The 23,341-nt window shown below is 34.5% G+C and overlaps 1 protein-coding gene across 1 annotated transcript in view; it reads right to left on the reverse strand.

Moving 5' to 3' along the window:
* The window catches only part of DPYD (dihydropyrimidine dehydrogenase), a 741,385-nt gene that overhangs the window by 197,108 nt on the left and 520,936 nt on the right, over positions 1 to 23,341 (reverse strand). The window contains exons 15-16 of the mRNA XM_081817099.1: positions 19,910 to 20,030; positions 18,971 to 19,090 (exon numbers count right to left, since the gene is read on the reverse strand). Coding sequence (XP_081673225.1) covers positions 18,971 to 19,090; positions 19,910 to 20,030 — 241 coding nt within the window. The remainder of the gene's footprint in view (positions 1 to 18,970; positions 19,091 to 19,909; positions 20,031 to 23,341) is intronic.

Genomic DNA, 23,341 nt, shown 5'->3' on the forward strand with positions numbered 1-23,341 from the left:
TGATTTTAATTGCTCTGTCCTGTTTCTGTATATTTTTCGAGCGATTCCTAAGGCTATCTTTTGCAACACTGATTCAAGTTTCCATGGTTTCAATTTTGCCCTGTCATAACAATGTGGATTTTATTTGTGCTACTGTATTTTTGCTTCTTTCCTGTTTTTCTTTTTTCTTTTCTTTTTCTTCTTTTTTTTCTTACTATTTCCCTATCCATTCTGTATCTTCTTATCTCAGTCCAGTGTGAATTGCTCCTTGCTTTTATTGTCTGCTTGGTTGGGCAAATCCCCTCTTCAGGACTAAAGGTAGACATAATGTTCATGTTCACATTTCAAAGCCAAATTGGCGGAATTTAGCAGACCATGGGACTTTGTGAGATTAAAGTGGGAAAGTTTTATCTTTTTCTCCTTGCTTTGATTTGACACTCTGTACAAATGGAATACATGTAAAACTACATAATTCCCAGGGAAAGGATACTAGGAATCTTGGAGTCTCTAATTCTACTTGAAGATCTTAGCTTATGAGGATTAGAGCTCTTAAACATTAGGCACTGCCTCTAGCTACCTCTTGCTAACCCTCACAGAGAGAGAAAGATATAAAATCTTCATTCATTCTAGAGTCTATCCTATGGCACTGGAACAATAGCAATCCTGCTTGCCTTAAAACAGATATAAAAGTGTTTAAGTGCTTCTTGGCTCTGTTTTTATCTACTCCTGGTTTAGGAAAAAAAAACTGGACCACTTATCGAAAATATTCTTATAATAACAGCTCTTTTGATACATCCAATCATATACACATTCTCAAAAATACCTGGCCAGGAACTAGGAGTGGCAAAGAAAGGCTTTTTTTTTTTAAAGATTATTTATTTGAGAGAGAGAGAGAGAGAGGAGGGGTGGAGGGAGAGGAAGAAAGAGAATCTCCAGTAGACTTCCCACTGAGCATGGAGCCTGAAGCAGGGCCGATCCCAGGACCCTGAGATCATGACCTGAGTCAAAATCAAGAGTCCAGTGCTCAACTGACTGAGCCATCCAGACGCCCCAAGAAGGGCTTTTAATGATATATCCCATCACCCAAAGTTTAATACCCATCAATAAAGTTCACCAAATAGAAAGTTAGTGAAAATTCCTTGACAATTATGACAACCGACTAAATGTGAAGTAAACATTTTATTGTTTCTTTGCATTTTTGACGTATTTTAGTGAGGATTTTAGAGAGTCCACCTGAGGGGCTACTCATTTAAAATCTAGGTTACTACATTTCAATTACTAAAATGAAAATGATCATTGACTACATTTAACCTATAAAAGATAAATTGGTTCATTCTCAAAAAACAAACATCTCAAATTTTTATTATATAAGATTATTATATGTTATAATGGTGGCATTCCCCATATTAGAATTCCCCCCCTCCCACTTAAGATGGGAACTAAAGATTGAAGATCAATAAGTATTAGAATCCTCTGAGATTCTTAAGGAAAAAACACCATATACAATCCTGGTCTCATCTCAGATCTACTGAATTAGATACTTTCTGAGCCCAGGATCAGCTTACTTAATAATATCCTTAGGTGACTATTATCACACTAAAGACCTTGGTGATCCCTACTGTATTATAAACCTATAAAAATGGTAAAACTAAACAAAAGCCTTTGGGAATGATTTACAATAATGTACAAGGAACAAACAAATACACACATATACACATACACATAATTTCTACAAAAAAGTTACCATATTCTCATCTAGTATAAACTTGCTATTAAAACAAGGCTTTAGGGAGCTAGAATGGCTAAGGCAAAAGATATTTCAACCATTCAAACTATTATTGTCAGCCCAATTCATTTCTATTATGTTTTTATTTTATACTATTTAATGGAGAAATTTATAATTCCATTTTAATATTGGATTAAACTAAAGTAAAAGACCAAACATTTGGAACTAGTGAATGAAAATCCAGCACAGAAATAATTTGATCCATTAAACCTTTGGCATCTGCCTTGAAAAGTACATATGTTTCTTTGTGCTATTTCTTAGTATATTAATATGAGAAATGCATGAAACCCTGAGGTTAATAGGAATACTGAGAGGTTTACTAGACTACTTACACTGTAATTGTGACCTGTCATTCCTGTGATTTTTTTTTAAACAGTTATTAATCTTAGTGCTATATTCATAGATTATTTTCAGTCTAATATTTTTTGTTTAAGAAATACAAAAGTGGGTCTCTAGATATTTTCATCCTACAATATGTTGAGAATATTACAAAAGCATAATAGAGTAAATTAATACAGAGTGAAGAGGGGTGGGGAAGTAACTGTAACATAATGGTTAAATTCATAATATTAAGATCCAGATGGCAAGAATTCCAATATATGTGTATATAAACTGTGTGACATTACAGAATTTACTTGACTTCTCTGTACCTCAGTTTCTTTTTCACTAAAACAGGTAAATAAATATGACCACAGGACTAGGTTGTTGTAATGATTAAATAACATAACACATGAAAAATTCTTAGCATCTAGTACCTAGTAAGATGGCCTATATTCTTTTTTTATTAAATATTTAATTTTAATTCCAGTATAGTGAACATAAAATGTTATTTATATTAATTCTAGGTATACAATGTAGTGGTTCAACAATTCTACATTACTCCATCATGACAAGTGTACTCTTAATCCCCATCACCTATTTCACCCATCTTCCCACCCACTTCCCCTCTGGAAACCATCTATCCGTTCTCTATCTATTCTCTATAGTAAGAGCCTGAATTTTGGTTTATCTATCTCTTCTTTCCCCCCTTTTGTTCATATGTTTTGTTTCTTAAATTCCACATGTGAGTGAAATGGTATTTGTCTTTCTCCGACTGACTTATTTTGCTTGGCATTATACTCTCTAGCTCTATTCCTGTTGTTGCAAATGGCAAGATTTCATTCTTTTTATGGCTGAATAATATTCCATTTTGTGTGTATATACACACACATATATATACATATACACATATACCACATCTTCTGTATCCTTTCATCTATTGATGGACACTTGGGCTGCTTCCATAGTTTGGCTATTGTAAATAATGCTGCAATAAACATGGGGGTGCATGTATCCCTTTGAATTCATGTTTTTGTATTCATTGGGTAAATATCTAGTAGTGTGACTACTGGATCATAGGGTAGTTCTATTTTTAATTTTTTGAGGAATCTCCATACTGTTTTCCATAGTGGTTGCACCAGTTTGCATTCCCACCAACAGTGCAAGAGGGTTCCTTTTTCTCCACATCCTTGCCAACACTTGTTGTTCCTTGTGTTTTTGATTATAGCCATTCTGACAGGTGTGAAGTGATATCTCATTATAGTTTTGATTTCCATTTCCCTGATGATGAGTGATGTTGAACATCTTTTCATGTGTCTGTTGGCCATCTGTATGTCTTCTTTGGAAAAATGTCTGTTCATGTCTTCTGTGCATTTTTTAATTGGATTATTTGTTTTTGGGGTGTTGAGTTTGATAAGTTCTTTATATATTTTGGATACTAACCCTGAATTGGATATGTCATTTGCAAATATTTTCTCCCATTCAGTAGGTTGTCTTTTAGTTTTGTTGATTGTTTCCTCTGCTGTGCAGAAGCTTTTTACTTTGATATAGTCCCAACAGTTTATTTTTGCCTTTATTTACCTTGCCTCAGGAGACGTATCTAGAAAAACATTGCTAAGGCCAATGTCAGAGACATTACTACCTGTGATCTCTTCTAGGATTTTATGGTTTCAGGTCTCACATTTAGGTCTTTAATCCACTTTGAATTTATTTTTGTGTATGGTGTAAGAAAGTGGTCCAGTTTCATTCTTTTGCATGTAGCCATATAGTTTTCCCAACACCATTTGTTGAAGAGACTGTCTTTTTCCCATGGCTTATTCTTTCCTCCTTTGTCAAAGATTAATTGTTTATTTCTGGCTTTTCTATTGTGTTCCATTGATCTATGTGTCTCTTTTTGTGCCAGTACCATACTGTTTTGATTACTACAGCTTTGTAGTACAACTTGAAATCTGGAGTGTGATATCTCAAGCTTTGTTTTTCATTTTCAAGATTAAACTTTTGACTATTCAGGGTCTTTGTGATTCCATATAAATTTTAGGATTGTCTGTTCTAGTTCTGTGAAAAATGTTGTTGGTATTCTAATAGGGATTTCATTAAATCTGAAGATTGCTTTGGGTAGTATGGACATTTTAACAATTTTTGTTCTTCCAATCCATGAGCATGGAATATATTTCCATTTGTAGACATTGTCTTCAATTTCTTTCATCGATGTTTTATAGTTTTCAGAGTACAGGTCTTTCACCTCTTTGGTTAGTTTATTCTTAGGTATTTTACTATTTTTGGTGTAATTATAAATGAGATTGCTTTCCTAATTTCTCTTTCCATTGCTCCATTATTAGTGTATAGAAATGAAATGTATCTCCGTATTTTAATTTTGTATCCTGCAATCTTATTAAGTTCACTTATCAGTTCTAGTAGGTTTTTAGTGGAATTGTTAGGCTTTTCTATCATGTCATCTGTGAATAGTGAAAGCCAATGTGGATGGCTTTTATTCCTTTTTCTTCTCTGATTGCTGTGGCTAGGACTTCCAGTACTACATTGAATATAAGTGGTGAGAGTGGGCATCCTTATCTTGTTCCTGACTTTAGGGGGAATATCAGGATGATATTAGCTGTGAGTTTATCATCTATGGCCTTTATTATGTTGAGTTTTGTTCCCTCTAAACCTACTTTGTTGATGGCTCTCATCATGAATGGATGTTGTAGTTTTTCAAATGCTTTTCTGTGTCTATTGAAATGATCATATGGCTTTTATCCTTTCTCATATCGATGTGCTGTATCACATTGATTGATTTGTGAATACTGAAATACCCTTGCATCCTGGGAATAAACCCCACTTGACTTTGGTGAATGATGTTTTTTGATGACTGCTTCAATTTCCTTGCTAGTAATTGGTCTGTTCAGATTTTCTATTTCTTCCTGACTCAGTTTTGGGAGGTTATATGTTTCTAGGAATTTATCCATTTCATCTAGGTTGTTCAATGTGTTCACATATAATTTTTCAAAATATTCTCTTATAATTGTTTGTATTTCTGTGGTGTTGATTATTATTTCTCTTCTTTCATTTCCAATTTCATTTGAGTCATTTCTATCTCTCCCTCTCTCTCTTGCTCTTCTTGAGAGTCTAGCTAAAGGTTTAACAATTTTGTTGATCTTTTTAGAGAACCAGCTCCTGGTTTCATTGATCTGTTCTATTATTTTTGTTTTAGTTTCTATTTCATTTATTTCTGGCATAATCTTTATTATATCCTTCCTTCTATTGGTTTTGGGTTTTGTTTGTTCTTTTTTTAGCTCCTTTAGGTGTAAGATTAGGTTGTTTATTTGAGATTTTTCCTGCTTCTTGAGGTAGGCCTGTATTGCTATAAACTTCCCTCTTTAAACTACTTTTGCTGCACTGTAAAGATTTTGAACTGTTGTCCTTTCATTTTCATTTGTCTCCATGTACTTTTTCATGTCCTCTTTGATTTCCTGGTTGACGCATTCATTCTTTAGTAGCATGTTATTTAATCTCTTTCCATATTTTTTCTTTGTGGTTGATTTCTAGTTTCATAGCACTGCAGTCAGAAAAGATGCATGTATGACTTCAATTTTTTTAATCTGTTGAGACTTATTTTGTGGCGTAATATGTGATCTATTCTGGAGAATGTTCCACGTGCACTTGAAAAGGGTGTGTATTCTGCTGTTTGGGGATGGAATGTTCTGAATCTATCTGTTAAATCTATCTGTTCTAGTGTGTCATTCAAAGCCACTGTTTCCTTGTGGATTTTCTGTTTGGATGATCTGTCCATCAATGTGAGTGGGGTGTTGAAGTTCCTACTATCATTGTATTACTATTGATTACTTCCTTTATGTTTATTATTAACTGTTTTATGTAACTGAGTGCTCCTATGTGGGGTGCATAAATATTTACAATTGTTATATCTTCTTTTGGACTGTCCCCTTAATGATATAGTGTCCTTCTTTGTCTCTTGTTACAGTCTTTGTTTAAAGTCTATTATGTCCAATATAAGTGTTGCTACCCTTTCTTTTCATATTCATTTGCATACTAAATGCTTTTCCATCCGTTCACTTTCAATCTTCCCGTGTCTTTAGGTCTGAAATGAGTCTCTTATAGGCAGCATAGAGATAGGTCTTATTTTTTTACCCATTCTGTCATCCTATGTTTTTGATTGGAGCACTTAGTCCATTTACATTCAAGATTATTATTGATAGATATGTATTTATTGTCATTTTGTTACTTGTTTTATGGTTGTTTTTGTAGTTTTTCTCCATTTTTCTTCTTTTGCTCTCTTCTCTCATGCTTAGTTAGCTTTCTTTAGTGATATATTTGGATTCCTTTCCCTTTTTTTTGCATATCTATTATTGGTTTTTGATTTGTGGCTACTACCCGGTTTGTATATAACATCTTCTGTATAGAGCAGTCTATATTAAGTTGATGGTTGCTTAAATCTGAACCCATTCTTTACTCCTCTCCCTCTGACGTTTTGGGTATATGGTGTCATACTTTACATCACTTTATTTTGTGAGTCCCTCGACTGATTTTTACAGATATACTTATTTTTACTGCTTTTGGGCTTCCTACTTTCCTTACTCTTGCTTATGGTCTTTCCTTTTCACTAAGAGTCCCCTTTAACATTTCTTGTAGGGCTGGTTTAGTGGCCATAAATTCCTTTAACTTTTGTTTGTCTGGGAAACTCTTTCTCTCTCTTATTCTGAATGATAGCCTTGCTGGATAGAGTATTCTTGGCTGCAAATTTTTTCCTTTCAGCACTTTGAATGTATCATAAGATGGCCTATATTCTGTTAGTTAAAATTTCTTACTCAGTTACCAAAAGCTCACCAGCAAGTCAAGATGGATGTCAGAAATTGAGAGGCAGTCTCATTCCCAAAACCCTCTTAGTTATACACAGCTGAATATTAAGGATCAAATGGTGTGTCTTTCATGTCTACAATGTGCCTATGCCTTTCCTAGGCTTTGGAGGAGATCATGAAGAAACAGGAATGGCTCCTGCTTTTAAGAAGCTTATAATCCAAACAGGTCTGTCATTAACCAGATGTGTTAAATGAACTGAGAGCAATTTAGAAGCATTCCTTGAACTCTTGATTTTTGATCTATATACTTTTCAAATTAATTTATACTGATTAAATTTCTCATATCACATCATGCCAGATGTGTGCTAAAACAGTTTCATCTTATTTTATTTTATTTATATTTTATCTTGTTTTGTTTTATACAAGGGAAAGTGAGAAATGGTTGTTTCCTTTTTTTTTTTTTTCCCTTTCAGAAGGGGCTTAGCAAGGTTTTTTGGTCCAATTTCTTCACCTCACCACCTTCAAAATGTCCTTCTCTCTCTCCCCACCTAATGAAAAAGTAGCATCTCTGAATTACTTAGTGGTGCTTTTTGCAAGCTCAGTTGAAATTATAAAGGAGATGATACTGCCGCTGGGGAAAAAGATGGATCTGTCCAAAAAGAAGGTGAGATAGTTGCAGGAACACATGGTCATTTGTAACTGACTAAAGATTAGAAGGAAGAAATTAAAAAGGACACCCAAAGTTTTTTCTCAGTATCACAGTTAGACCAAGCCCTCATACAGTTTATCTAAGTCAGTAAGAAATAGGTTATTTATTGCTATATTGATGACAGCTTCACTTCAAGCAAACGCTGCATATTTACACTTTAAGAAAAATGCCTGAATGCTTCCTGTCATTTTTGTTGTTGTTGTTCTTTGGAAGGAATTAAAGAATTTTTCCCTAATTCACCTACTTGATCAATTTTCCAATATAGTGATGGAGTGATACAGATAATAAGGCCGTGATTTTGACAATGGTCACAGAAGAGTACATTCACAGATTTTCAAATCCAGATAGAATAAATGTTGCATTAGTAAATGACATTCATAGCCTATTAGAATTTAATGAGTATATTATATGTAGACAGAGACTTATCATGGCAGCTATTGGATTAAGACATTCATGAAAATGCCTAGCACTTCATCTTTGGAGACAGATCTGAGTTTGAATCCAAACTATGACACGTTCTGGCTATCTAAACTTTGGCAAGTTGCTTAACCATCTGGAGTTTGAGTTCCTAAAGCTACAAAATGGGGCCAGTGATGTCTGCATCATAGAGTTATTTATATAAGAATGCATATAAAGTGTTCAATATGGTGCTGGGCAAATAAAGATCATATTATTCAAAGGCCTTGATATTCCCATGTAGCTGCTACTCATTGCCTGAATAGCCAGTGCTGAGGAGTGCAGAAATGCTGACTGATTTTGCCAGTAACACAAAAGTCTGGAAGTATAAAATTTCAAATACTACCACTAGCACATATTAACTTATATACTGAGATTTATTAGCCCATGCATGAAAATTTTCTTAAAATTGCTGGTGCTATTTTAAGAAACATAGTCAAATTGATATGAAAATGAAAACCAAGGTATTGCTTTGTTATAAAGTTGTGTGAAGATTAGATGAAATAAGCTAGTGATCTTCTCAAAGAAGGATGTATACCCAGTGTTGCCCTTCTTATGGAAGTATGTATCCCATGGGTGAACTAATCTTAGGGACTCATTTTCTAGATCCTTGACTTCCATAAGTGTTGTATCTTAAATTTTATATGCCTGAGAAAGAGTGCAGTCAAAATATCATGCTGGTTCTTTCCCAACTCTTTTTTTTTATTATTCATTTGAGACACAGAGATACAGAGAGAGAGAGAGAGAGAGGGAGAGAGCATGAGCAGGGAGAGAGGCAGAGGGAGAGGGAGAAGCAGGCTCCCTGCTGAGCAGGAAGCCCGATGCGGGGCTCTTTCCCAACTCTTATGTCTTAACAGTCCATTCTACCTTGGAAAAAAGCTTATCTCTCAATGATCTCAAATATTATAATGACATATTGCTCAACAGTAAAAATGCTGGGGTATCAAACAAAATGCTAATTCAAACTATTGGTATTCATTTTAAAGAAGTGATTTATGATTGGGTAACAAATATTTTTGAAAGTCAGGTGAGTTCCAAGTTACTTCTTCAACAAAACTAAAAGAGTAGCTCATCAAATTGCCTAATCATGTTTGGTGAAGATTACTAAGTAACTTTTAGCTTGTAATGCGGAAGGTGTTCAAAGATTTGGGTTAAGTGACTATAATAAAACTCTTTGCAGTCCCCTTTAATTATTTAGATGAACAAGGATTTTCTATATTCATATCTAAAAAATAATAGTAGAATAGAATAATGCCAACCCTGACATTTTTAGGAAAAATGTGCATCAATAATAAATATATGATCTAATTATTTTTAAGAAGCCATATTTTCCTCATTAAGAAGTGTATTTCCAATAAAATTTACTTTTATGGTGAATAATTATCACTAGTTATAATATATTTATATTATTATGATAAAGTATTAACTGTCAATTAGAACAATATAGAAGAAAAATTATCATTAAAACCTTAACCCAGAAATTTAAAAAATATAAATGTCATATTATAGGCATATAGTTTGTTAAAGAGAAATTCTATAGCAATCCATAAGAGATGTTCAAACTTAAAAATAAACAAAAACAGGATAAAATTTGGTGAGGAAGTTGACTGGAAATACTAGTTCAAGGGAAAAAATTATGTAAAACTTTCAACTATTATTTCAAGCCTGTTATGTATTTTTAAATAAGTCATGATGAGTATAAAATCACTATGCTATTGAGACTCTATTAAGTTTATTTAAAAGAATGATGTAGCCATTTCATCTTAAGAATTAATATTTGCAGAATGTGGGAGACTATGTCTTTTATTATCACTTAAACTTATGGCTAAAATTTATAAGATTGACTTAAAATGGGGGAGGAGTACATAGTTTATATATTTTTAATGTGGGGTATTTGTGGGCATAAAAATTTGAAGAAAACTAAAATAATGAGTGTAAAATCCTTACACACATTGAATCAAAGTATTAGACTCTACAAAAGCATAGTGAGTGAAGTTAAGCTGGCCTGACCAGATTCCTTTATCATCTGGGCAGTCTGTACCTTTGAGCATCAGATACTGTGTGGGTCTCTTGAGGATGCACTATGCCCCACACTTAAGGACCTTTTAGAATTGGGGGTATAATTTGCTATCAGGGATTCAGATGGTACTAAATTATTGGGGCTGCACACCAGGACACTCCTTCATCCAGGAAAACCTGGAAGCTTCCATGATTGACAAACTGTATCACCAACAGTCTATAAACATGACTTTGGAAGACTCTCGTGCATAGTATAACTAGGCTAATGGCAGGGACACTGCATTGAAACAGCTTGTCCCCACAGCATTGGTTATCCCTTCCCTTCTACTGATAAAAAGGATGCAATTGTATGGGGATGACGGGCAAAACATAAAGGGAGAGAGAAAAGCGGGAGGCTACCAATACTGTTGTCTCCTACAGTTTGAGTCTGAGGAAATAACTATGTTCATTGATATGTACGTGCTTGTCCAGGGAGAGAACTGTTACTATTCAGTATGTTAGTGTCTGCACAAAGTCAAAAAGAAAAACATGGTATTTCACAATCAGGAGCTTAAGTTTACCCTTGTCTGCCTCTGACACCTGTTTCCTTTCCAAAGGACTACTTAGTGGCACTTAGAATGGATTCTCTTTGCATAACAATGGTTTGCAGTCAACATTTAATCCTTAAAATTTTTTTATTATTGAAGTATAGTTGATATGCAATGTTACATTAGTTTCAGATGTACAACATAGTGATTTGACAATTCTGTGCATTACTCAATGCTCACCACCGTAAGTGTAGTCCCCATCTGTCACCATACAATGTTATTACAATATTATTGAATATATTCCCTATGCTGTACTTTTCATCTCGGTGACATAAAATAATTTATAACTGGAAACATTTAATTTTAAATGGAGTGGCATATTCTTTCTATTCTGAGCCCTCAAATACTATTTTCTACTACTTTTCTGTCTCTCTCTTTTCTTTTAAAGATTTTATTTATTTATTTGTCAGAGAGAGAGTGAGAGAGGACAAGCAGGGGGAGCAGCAGAGAGAGAGGGAGAAGCAGGCTGCCTGCTGAGCAGGAAGCCTGACATGGGGCTTGATCATGGGATAAAGAAGCAAGGCTTCTTTAATTAATCCAATGTACTGTACCATTGTTCTGTATGAGACTGTGACATGGTGAACTGTTTCTGAAGCTTACAGAGATGTGTAGTTCTAAATTAAACAGACACTGACGTGTACCTACACTGATTTTTTAGTACAGTAGATATGGGATAATGACCTGAGCCAAAGGCAGACACTTAACCAACTGAGCCACCCAGGCACCTCTTCTACTACTTTTCTTAAGAATGAATTCTGATCCTATTTACTACAATTTGTTTCAGATACTTGGCTGTGGGCAGAGATTCTAAATTTATATATGGAATACCATGATTCTTGAATTTTACCACCTATTAAAGCCTTTGACACTATTTTGGAGATAAGATCTTAAATAAAAATGCTCAACGACACCAACCTTTCTTCACCTACTGTTCAGTGTGGATTCTCAGGCCCTCCCACACCACTCAGGGAGGAGCCCAGCAGTCTGTATTCTAATGAGTCCTCCAGGGTCTGGGGCACACTGAGAACCACTGATCTACTGGAATCTCACCTCACAACAGGGCTTCCATGAGTTAAAACTGGCTCCAGATTAGAAGTTAAATAAGAATATCTCCCTTGCTGGTGTACATAAATCCTTATACATAAAATAACCATACATATAAATCTTAAGTGCAAAAATTAAGGGTTAATCTAATTTTGATTATGTAATCAGGCATTTGCTTCTAGCAGGTTTTAAGATCTTCAGCTACTGAAAGCCAATGACATTTTGATAGTTCTCTCGATGTTAGGGATAAATGTGTTGGCTTTATAGTCTGAGCAATGCTGGAGAATTTGGTCTAATACTTAGGGATTTAAGCCGACGAATGGATAAGGATGGTGAGGAATCTCATTCTAGTCATGCCCTCCTTTCCTAATTTCCCTTTTCACTGTTTGGTCTTCTTCCCCTTTTCCTTAGGGAGCTGAGTGATTGATAGCCTAATCCAATGACTGTATTACAGCTGCCTCAACTAGGACTCTTTTCCTTATCATTAGCAGTTAGCCTATGGTTAAATTCACAGCTCACTGCTTGGTACAGCCCCTGAGATTTAAGGGTCTGGCCTTTAGAAAATATTTAACATAAAACTGAAATCTTGACATACTGAGAACTCAGTTCTCTGCAAGCCTTCTTTAATTAATCCAATGTACTGTACCATTGTTCTGTATGAGACTGTGACATGGTGAACTGTTTCTGAAGCTTACAGAGATGTGTAGTTCTAAATTAAACAGTCACTGACGTGTACCTACACTGATTTTTTAGTACAGTAGATATGCATGAATCTGTGAATATTTAAATTCAAGCTCAAACAGTGACACGATACTCCTTAGTTTTACTTTCATAATAGAACATTTTTTGATTAATTTCAAGCTTGAAGTCATTCTTTATGGAAAACACACACACAGACACACACACACAGAGGAAAGAAATTTAATAATTCATTACCATTGCTGCAAAGGTAAGTTTTCTTAATATGCTTGTCAGAGTCCTTTGGTTTACAAAGTCTATCGAATATTTTCTTAGGAGGTGATACAGACATTAATTTATTTTCCTAATTTTGAATAAAAGAAAACATATATAATATCCACATGGCCATGCATTTGTTGGCTCTTAAATACTTTTTGATTTTACCATTTATCTGCAGGACAATAGTTATTTTAAAATAGCTACGGCAAGGATGTAGACCTTGGTCTACGCTTTAAACCTTTGCCCTTGCTCCAGTCCGTCAATGAGCTGTAAGCGTCTATGAATATGGCAGCTGAGTCCCAGATGAAAAATTATGCATCTCATAAACTGCTATTCTGCTGAAATGTCAAGCCAAGGCAAGGCTGTACCTCAAACTCAGCACTTGGCATTTTCCTTCTGTCTGCTTTGTTGCCATGAAGCAAACATGAACAGTGAGGATTTGTGTAGGGCAGGTAGCAGGCGAGCTCACCGTCAAAAATCTATTATTAGGGCTCTGATCTCCTGCACAGACCAACGACAGCCAAACAGTGTGAAATTCGGGCTCCAGGAAAGGCAATATAATGCAAAAGGGGATTCTTTGTCAATCTGTACATGAATATATTCAAATGAGCATGATTTAAATGAGAATAGTTCTAATGGTGAGCTTCTCTCAACCAAACTGGTAATTTATAATGAAAATTGTAATTCAGCATCTTTATTTGATATGCCTACTTTGACTGTTCTGCAAATATAGTACATATATTTATATAACAAGGTCTTTAATAATTTGATCAGTTAAACTTGTGATGCCCTAAGAATATTTATGTGAATAGACTATATTTTTTGCAATTTTTTACACACACACACAAAAGAAAAGAGATGAGTGAGTATAAAGTGAAAGGTTCTCCTTTTAATTATTCTTTTTGGCATAATTTATCAGTGCTTTTTTTATTCATTTAAATGTTACCTTTATCTTTCAGGTTATTTTAGACATTTCAGTATTAAAATCTAAGCTCTTATTGATAAAGATAGTTATAATAGATAGTTGAAATTTTATGACAGTGAGTAGGCATGTTTTTCTAAAAGGATTTTATGCATCAGTAATTATGTGATTGACAATAAAAAAAGTCCAGCCCATTAACAACTACTTCCCATAAAAAAATACCAATACTGCACTTTATGATATAATTGTAATGTATGGTGCAAGAACTTAAAGTAATCTTGCCAAAATCTTCAGTTGCTTGTGTGTATGTAAATAGCTATTCAAAGCAAATTGTAACTTTTGGGTTTTCAATCTACTGTGTGTTTTGTCATCTTCCTCATTTTACAAAAATACACTAATAAATAGATCAAGATAAGTTTAAGTTCCTGACTGGAATGGGTTACATTGCATTTGCATTTACATAATGCTCAGTACCTGAGTTCAACACAGCTAAGTCACTGTATGGTCCCAACAATCATGCCTAAGTAACTTTTTAAACATGAACATAAAATATGCAGTATAGAGTTAAGATTATTTTTAAACTATTATGCTGATTCATGTTTTGTGCAAGTTTTTTGAGCTATACACTTTGTACCCACTTTTAGCCCATACACTGGCACAGAGTTACAAAATATTAGCAAATTTCTAACTTGTACCTTCTTTTATGGGTGTTTCTCTGGTTGGTTTTACAATGAAAACACCGTTAGGAGGCTTAGAACTATAAGCACTCAGAGTTCAGTGCCTAATAGCTGGATTTCAAATCGTTCATTATTTATTTGAGAATGTAAGGGCATTTATGGAGTATGCCATTGTCATTTGTTAAGAAATACACAATCATCTCTTAAATCTGTAATATCCTATATGTAATTAGTAAATTTGGGCTCCTGAAATAGAGATCAAATCTTGAAGGCCATTTCTGATGAATTATTCAGAAATCAGTATTAGAATTTATAGGTATTACTATTAAATAAAATGTGTTCTAGTGTTTTAACTGAGCAGGTTGGTACAGACAATAATGTCAAAAAGCCATCCAATATTGAAATTGAGAACAAGAATTTCCTTCTTTGGGTAAATAGAACAAATGTGGTAAATAAAATAATGTAAAACAATGACTTAATTTTCCAAGCTTCTAGGAAGTGAATTAATTGAACCTAAAGCATTCATCATCGTTTCAAAGTGCCTTCTGCAGAGAAATTTCATATCTTTTCCCTATGTGGGTGTATGTATGTATAACAAACAGAATATATACAGGATAATGGAATTACATAACAAACCTAAAAAATATGCCCATCCCCCATCAATAGAAAGAAGCACTTAAAACATAACGAGGGATAATTCCCTCAAATGAGTTTACCCCACTGAAAGATCCTTGATTACTGTTTCTCCTAAAGCAGCTAGAAATTAATAAATACCATCCTCACAAAGTCAGTTGCAAGTCAGATGTATCTGTGGTTATGTCATGCAGGACTCACTTTTTTTTTTTTTTAAGATTTTATTTATTTTTCCACAGAGAGAGAGAGACAGCGAGAGAGGGAACACAAGCAGGGGGAGTGGGAGAGGGAGAAGTAGGCTTCCCGCCGAGCAGGGAGCTGGATGTGGGGCTCGATCCCAGGACCCTGGGATCATGACCTGAGCTGAAGGCAGACGCTTAACGACTGAGCCACCCAGGCTCCCCTTTTTTTTTTTTTTTTCCATGCAGGACTCATTCTTAACCATGTCTAAAAGAATCTTTTCCACAGGGAAGACTGACTGTGAAAATGTCACACCACAGTTGGACAACACATTTACCCAGGTGATAGTAATCACTGAGTTAAGGGCTATCTTAACATTCTTTCATTATTTGTGGATAAGGCCAGGAAAAAGGTCAAAATTTGAAACTAAAACAAGAAAAAAATAAGTAAACTAAAACTAGGAAAAATAATCAGTAATTCACTCAAGGATAGGGTTCATAAATAATGTTACTGATGAGATCAGTGGTTCTTCCAATGAAATAAATAAAGGCACGGAATCCCCCAGAAACAAAACAAAATAATCTGCTCAACTGTTTGGTGACATATGAACTAACTGTTGTTTGATATTTAAAAAAAAAAAAAGATTTCTGCACAGATTCCAGAAAAAGGAAAGTTAGATGGTAACAACTTGCAGTGTAAAGTCTCTACTGCCCAAAGAAAGGCAAGGAATTAAGAGTCGGTAATTTAGACAGGAGTATTTGTATGGTGGAGAGCTGAATTAGTCATCTTAGTTTCATGAAAATCTTCCTTATGAATACCGACTAAGCTTTCTTTTGATACTGTTCTCACTATGAAATCACTTTTAATTTTATAATTCAACCTTTAATGGACTCATGGAGCATGAATCTTGCCACGTGTATCTCCAATTGAAATTCAGGTTTATAAATCATTCCATTATGGATTTGCTTCATATGTTTTGCCTCCTCCAGCCCCCACCCCCAGATTCTAATCACCTATAGATGAGTTGGAAAAACGCAGTTTCTAAAATAACAAAGCTGAGGATGAGATCTCGGAATCTAACTATTGCTCTTGATAAAAAATTTTAAACTGCAACAAATAGAAGTAACCTTGTTTAATGACTTCTAGAGGCTTAATGATTTCTTTTATTAAATAAAGAGACCTCCCTCTAATCAGTAGCTTTCCGAATTTTTGAAGTTAATCATAATAAAAAACTCATTTTACATCATGACCCAGGAGAGAAATAAACACATATATACATACACACACACACACACGTGTGTGTGTGTGTGTATATTACATGTATAACTGAAAAAGATGTTTGACCAATGTTTATCCCATCTGTGTGCCAAGCATTCTGACATTTTTTTCTGTTCTATTTGATTTTTTTTAAATGTTGATTATAGGTCTTTAACTTGGTTCCATTGTACACTCATGAGTTGGGAACCAAAGTTTGGAAAACATTGCTTTAAAGTACTCTAGCATCCAGACTAGTCATGTTCAAAATAATCCAACTGACATTCATTGGCTGAGGTTCTGTCTTCCCAATGCTAGTCACTGCCCCTTATTAGCTAGTGTGCTTTAGAAAGACATTACAGAATGTGACCATTTTTCTATAGCATGTGCAGTACCCCAAGTACCTCATTATTTCCCATTTAAACAAAATAAAACCTTCATGTCAAACAGCAGCAATCTTATTCTGAGAAAAAATAATAAAGACTGAATAGAGAGCTGGAGAATATTGAAGGGGAAAAACACTCCTCCCTGGCAATGGAAAGTATGTGTTGTATTTCAGGTGGCTATCCAAAATTGAATATTTTTCAGCTTTCACTTAAAAAAAGAATCTGCGATTCAAGCTGTTCTTCTAAAAGCAGACACTCCAGTGCTTGAGAATACTCGGGAAAGTATTAGCACTGTGCTGTGGTAATTTTTTTAATCTTATAAAAATGTCTGGCATATTTTGTATGATATTCTACATTGAAGCAGCATTTGAAGTCTTGACAGCCATGCTTGATAAAAGTAGGAATGGTATTTAGCCATCTTGATATTTCCATCATTCCTAAAATTTGAAGCCATTATTATTTAACACAGTTTTGGTAGGCTAGGTTTTGTTATAACTCACTCTGAAGGTACTCTGTTATAGTACTTGCTTCTGTCCTCAAATATATTATTATTGCCTGTTTAAACTGCTTTTCAGATTCTATTACCTCTAAATTAAAGCCAACACTGCTTTAAAGGAGAGAAATTCTATCAATTTTGTCAATATGGAGAAAGGCTATTTTCAAAACAGACTGTTTAATGTGAAGGGACTTAATATAGAACCTATTAGAAATGAGGTACAAGCCCTTAAAAATGTTAGGGACTTTTTGTGGTTTAAAATGAAAGTTCCACCCAGGCTTAGCTGAGCTTATAGCCCAAGTGAATATTTATATATGAATTTATAAATCTTAGAAATAGAGTTTCATGGAAATGTTAACAGGCCCTGAGGTATAGCTGAACTTGTTTTCAGGTAGCACTATAATTTCCAGTGTGTGTATGCTTAAAGACTACAAAACAAAAGACTTTTTCTAATGCTGTAATTTTGTAGTTTTATTAGACTGAGTTATAGTATGGGAGAATATTCAGAAATTGCAGCTTAAATGAGAAAACGTGAATGGTGTTACTTATATAAAATACTACTGCAATAGTTCTTTTATTAATTTTTAATGTTCAGCACCCTCTGTGACCTCCTTTATTCTCTTGCTGTCAACATGGCAGGCTGGAAAAATTGAAATGGGCTGACAGAAAACATAGTGCATGTTACAGCCCAACTCTGGAGTCTCTTGACTCTCTTTCTGCGGCACACGCTAACGCGGTGCACGTTATTCTGCATTACAATAGTATTTAAGGCTCTGTTTGATAGCTCCTGATAAAAGAGAGTTTGTCTGGACCCTGAGCAGGTGCTTCTCGTCAGCTTTCCTCTTTCTGACATTGTGGGAATACGAATGGCATTCAATTAAAAGCGGAATATAATTTTTTAAAAATCGTGGCTCATAGACACACTTCATGCTCTCAAAATATAATACCTCAGCATGGATAGTGCTTTATTTGTGTCTACCCAGCCTCTTCCAAAAGCATATTTTGGTCTGATTCAGCAATGCTTTTCTCGAACAGTGGGACACTGCTATATTATGTATATTTACCACTGTCTCTATCACCAAGGAGACTAATCCCCATACCAGTACAGTCAAGAACCTTACAGCATTGTCTTTGCAAGACCAAGTTCATGTTGTCACAGCAACAGAGTGCACAGGGCAAAGATACTGAATGACACATTGGGATTAAAACTTCTGTTTCTGTTTTAAATGCAAGTGTTTGATGATGAGGAAAGATACGCAAAGGTGTGAGGTCTGAAATGTCCTCTCAGCTGCCGCCATAAATGCAGTTTTAAGAATTCGCTGGGGACAGTTATGAAAGCAAGATTTTTTGAAGAAGGTAGATTTCAAAATTCTAGGAAAAGTGAAACAAATTCAGACTCTGAAAAAGATATTATCATCAGGGTTTTTATGTTTTTCTCTGCGACGACACTGGTATCAGCCCTTACTAGTAAGTGACAAGACATTCGTGACAATGAGAAATTCTGAGAAGAGCGTAGACCACGAGAGAATCGAATTCACACACAACCTTATCTTGGTATTCTCTCATCTTTTGCTATCAGTTACTTGAGCTTGCACACTCAATATGTACCATCTGTCATAACTATTAGGAATTTTGACCAGCAATGAGTTATCAGAATTTGGGATCATACAAGACATGATATACTTGCTTGTGACATGATCTCTGATTTTTCAGCAACCTTCAAGGAAGCAAAATGCAAGCAGAGGGCAACACCTACCAGACACTCCTCCGTATGTAGTCCGTTTCCCAAAGCCCACTGCTGGCCAAGGTGTGCCATCAGCTTTTAATCCCATTAGACCTGAGACAGTGTTGGTCGCTGTAACGCCATCTGCACCACCTACGGAAAACACTTCATCATTTACCTGGGATTTTTTAAAGGGACAATGGTCAAAAGCCATTCAAACCCACACAACCAGGGAACATGAACACTCTTTCTCTTGAGAACATTTCCTATCCTCAATGACTTTACTAACTTCACTCCTACCATTATGCTTATTAAAATGCTAGACATAAAAACTTTTAATTCCCATCAATTCATTTTTCCATTTATTATACAGATTGATAGATTTCAAACATTTTGTAATTGGTGTTATTTCCCAGGTAGTTTACAATACCTTTGCAAATCAAGATGCAATTTCCATTGGATCGGGCATGGCATATATGATTTATAAAATCATTCACTGCCTGCATGATTTATGTGTTCAACAGATATTTATTGGACATATGTTTAAGGCAGTATACTAGGCCCTATCAAATATAAAGGGAACTCACAAGAAATTTCATATTGTGGAAGCTGGTATCTTTTTGTTTTGTACTTCATTAAAGGTTCAAATGCTACTGTTGGATTGTTACATTACAAGGTCATTTATTTTGGAGTGGTTCACTGTGAGCATGATTTTGTTTCATAATTCTTTGTGCGTGAAGCAGGTGTTTATCAAGAAAGATTATAAATGTCCTTGTTTAGAGTCCATTTACTAGCTTGAGTCCAGGTGTGAACCTACTGCATTTGGGAGATCAAGTGCTCAATTTAGTATTTTTCTTAAACTCTAAACAAAGATACACACATATATTTGTGGATAAAGATATACTTTGGAATGGCACATACTTCAGGCCCATACTTCCAGAACTAGACAAGTGACACAAGTCTAGTTCTTACCTTCCTTTGCAGCTCTTGCGATGCTTACGATATCAGTGACATTTGGGGTCAACTTGGCAAAAAAAGGAATCTGAACAGCTTGCCTCACCCAGCGACAGATGTTCCGTACCAGCTCTGGATCCTGTTCAAATAGGTCAGTTAAATATAGAACATAATTAAAGAATTGTGATCAAAATGTGTACTGGAACAACAGCAAAGCTGGATATGTGCAAGACAAATCCAACTTGACAATGAGCTACATGATCTATTTCTCAATTCCGCCTCAGTATTACACCTAGACTCATTAGGGAACTAAGGTTAACACACTTCCAGTGAACTGCAAATTCATCACATAAAGGTTAAATTCCTCAAGGGAGCCTTTGGAAAATAAAATTACGAAGAACCAAATGGAAGAAAGTGTTTTCCACTACCAGTTAAATAATACCAGGAGTAAAACATAAACTTTTGGTGGTATATTCAGTAAATATTACCGAATTTCCAGAGACCTCATTGGCTTAAACCTAATAAAAAATACTTAAGCTGCTGATTCCTGGGTAGATGATATTATAGCTGAAGTCTGTTGTTTCCATTATTAGAAGACTTAGTCTTGATGAAGTATATTCAAAAGAAAATCCATGACTTCCTAATCAATCTAATTATGATATATAGTGTATGCTAATATGGAATAATTCAGCCTTGGACTATACATGAGCTGATCAGTAACTTAGTTTACTTTTGTAAATGTTACCAAGATCTGTGAAGCATTTTTTAACATTCATCTACTTGAAAGAATTGATCAAAATGACAAAAATGAAATAAAATAAAATTAAAAAATGCTCATTTTTAAAAGCAAGGAACAGACATTTTCCTGTGCCTGTTTCCTGTGATTTTTCAGGCTTCTATTTTCTCATGGGACAAGTATCATTTAGAGGGCAATCACCTATCCTTTCCATTGAAAATAACTTAGCTGTAGCAATGTTCTTTGATTTCAATACATACAATAGTCCTTTTTTTTTTATTACTTTTAGTGCAAAATTTATTCTGACAGGTACTGATAATGCACTTTGATAAATTACCTTAAAATATGCAATAGCAATTCATTATTGAACTTGGTAATATTATCTTAGCAAGTTAAAATGTTTTTTGAATAAAAGAAAAACCCAGAAAAATACAGACATATATTTAAACTATGAAACAGCAGGCCAATATATCATTTGTAATTAATATTTTTATATGTAAGAAAGTTGCTCTTTGCATTTTAACCTTTCAAATTCTTTTAAGATGAGATTTCTAATGTTATAACCTTTAGAAAGAACCTTTTCACTTACGTTTAATGTGTCTTGATCTGTCATCTTGTATTACTCTAAAAGTTAGGCGTTTATGTGCTAAGATACAGCAATGAGGTAATTTCTGTTGGTTGTTACCGTCTCTATTCAGCAAAACTCATAATTTTAACAAAAAAATCTTTGATTCGGTTTGTTCTCTTTTTAGAACAGTAATTTCTTCATTAAACATAAATATTAAAAAAGCACTATATGGAATGCTCTACAGGGCATACTGTGCATTATGAATAGTAAAATCTGGAGACTTAGCTGTACAAATTCTAACTCATGAAAATGGAGATCTGCCCCTGCCCATGCAATGTTCATGAAATATTTATAACCGCTGCATTGGCATTATGAAGGCAGTTGCATCTTTCTGACTTTCATTTTTAAGTTATGAATTTCCATGGGACTTAGCCTAGAAATGACAGTAACTCTAGATGATATCAATTGCATGTCCTTTGTGAAAGCTCTCTTTAAGATAGAATTTAACAATAATTTAAAGATCACTTGAATTACATAATACATGGAAGGTAGCCTGATAAGAATTACTGAAACAAATATAAAATAGTATTTGGTTCCAATAGAGTAAACACTAATAATCTGATATAGGCTTCTAAGTGGCTTTCAATACTATTGACCACCATGTCTTAATAATTTACTTTGAACATTTGTTACACTTTTTTTCTGTTCATTCTCACCAGTTGAGTACTTGAAGTGAATGCCTTTTACACACTGTTTAACAATTTGGAATTTGCTCAAAGTTTTTCAGTTTTTGTAAAAAAAAAAAAATACGGTCCCTTGGTACCATTACTTACTCGAATCATCTGTCTCTATTTTGAGATACCATAATTTGACCATCCTATACTTCTATGAGTAAGGTTCCTGGTGTTCAGATAATATTTTTTCTCATCTTCATACTCAGCCAAGCCACTTGCTAACTAATCTTCATACCCAGCTGAAACAGAATTTGATTACCTAGGAATTTTAAAAACAACTTCTGACTAATATTATTGTAAAAATTAGTGACTGTTCTTTAAATTGTAAAGTTTTGCTTGACATACATAATAGGGAATATTCTGATACAACTAGAAATGTGGTGAGGCTAATAACATGATAAAATGAATCTGTATACTTTGGGAAATTAAAGGACACACTAACTATTCACACTTTCCTGGTTTCCTCACACTTTTGATATTAATGTTTGAGATCTAAAAGCAATTAATAGTGTTTCTGCAACTTGACCTTCTCAGTTTTCCAGTAATAGCATCAGATGGTGTCACCCATTAAAGCCAGTTTTTAAAACCTTATTGAAACAGATTTTAGATAATTTCTAATGCCCCCCCCTTCCAAATCTTCAAGATAGGAAACACACAAAGGTATTATTATTTCTGACAAATTGAAACTTTAACATTATCCACACCAACAAAAAGTAAATAAAACCAAACAATTCTGGACTGCTTTTCTATTTCTAGGCACAAAGCATTGTAGATACTCAAAAAGCAGTGTTGTCAAAGAAAGAAAAATAAATAAATACTCAAAATATTTTCAATTGATTTCCTTATAGATTCATTAAAATATAGACTATGCCTAGGTTTTAAAAACCTGAGTACATATTTTTTATTTTTTTTAAAGATTTTATTTATTTATTTGAGAGAGAGAGAGAGAGGGAGATATCATGAGCAGGGGGGAGGGGCAGAGGGAGAAGCAGACTCCTCACTGAGCAGGGAGCCTGACACAAGACGCCATCCCAGGACCCTGAGATCATGACCTGAGCTGAAGGTAGAGGCTTAACAGACTAAGCCACCCAGCCACCCACCACTCCCAAAACCTGGGTATATTTTATGATAAATAATTTCTAAAAGCATGAAATCCAAGACTTCCTTACAAATCTGGGATAATTTGGGAAAAAAAAAAAAGAGTGGATAATGATGGGGGTAAAAAAAACTTAACAAGACTTTTAAAGTGTCTAATCCACAAAAAGTCTACCTAGATCTTGAAGTCTTTATTGGCTCTTCCTACAGGTATTAATAATGCCTATCCCTGACCATGACTGGCAATCTCTCCCACAGCAACTGTATGTATGTAGGTGTGTATACTTCTTTAGCACCTGTTAAGCTTTTTGTTATTC

The sequence above is a fragment of the Leptonychotes weddellii genome, chromosome 4 (genome assembly GCF_054177405.1).
Source record: "Leptonychotes weddellii isolate Sample4059 chromosome 4, ASM5417740v2, whole genome shotgun sequence".
In the NCBI taxonomy this organism is placed as follows: domain Eukaryota; kingdom Metazoa; phylum Chordata; class Mammalia; order Carnivora; family Phocidae; genus Leptonychotes; species Leptonychotes weddellii.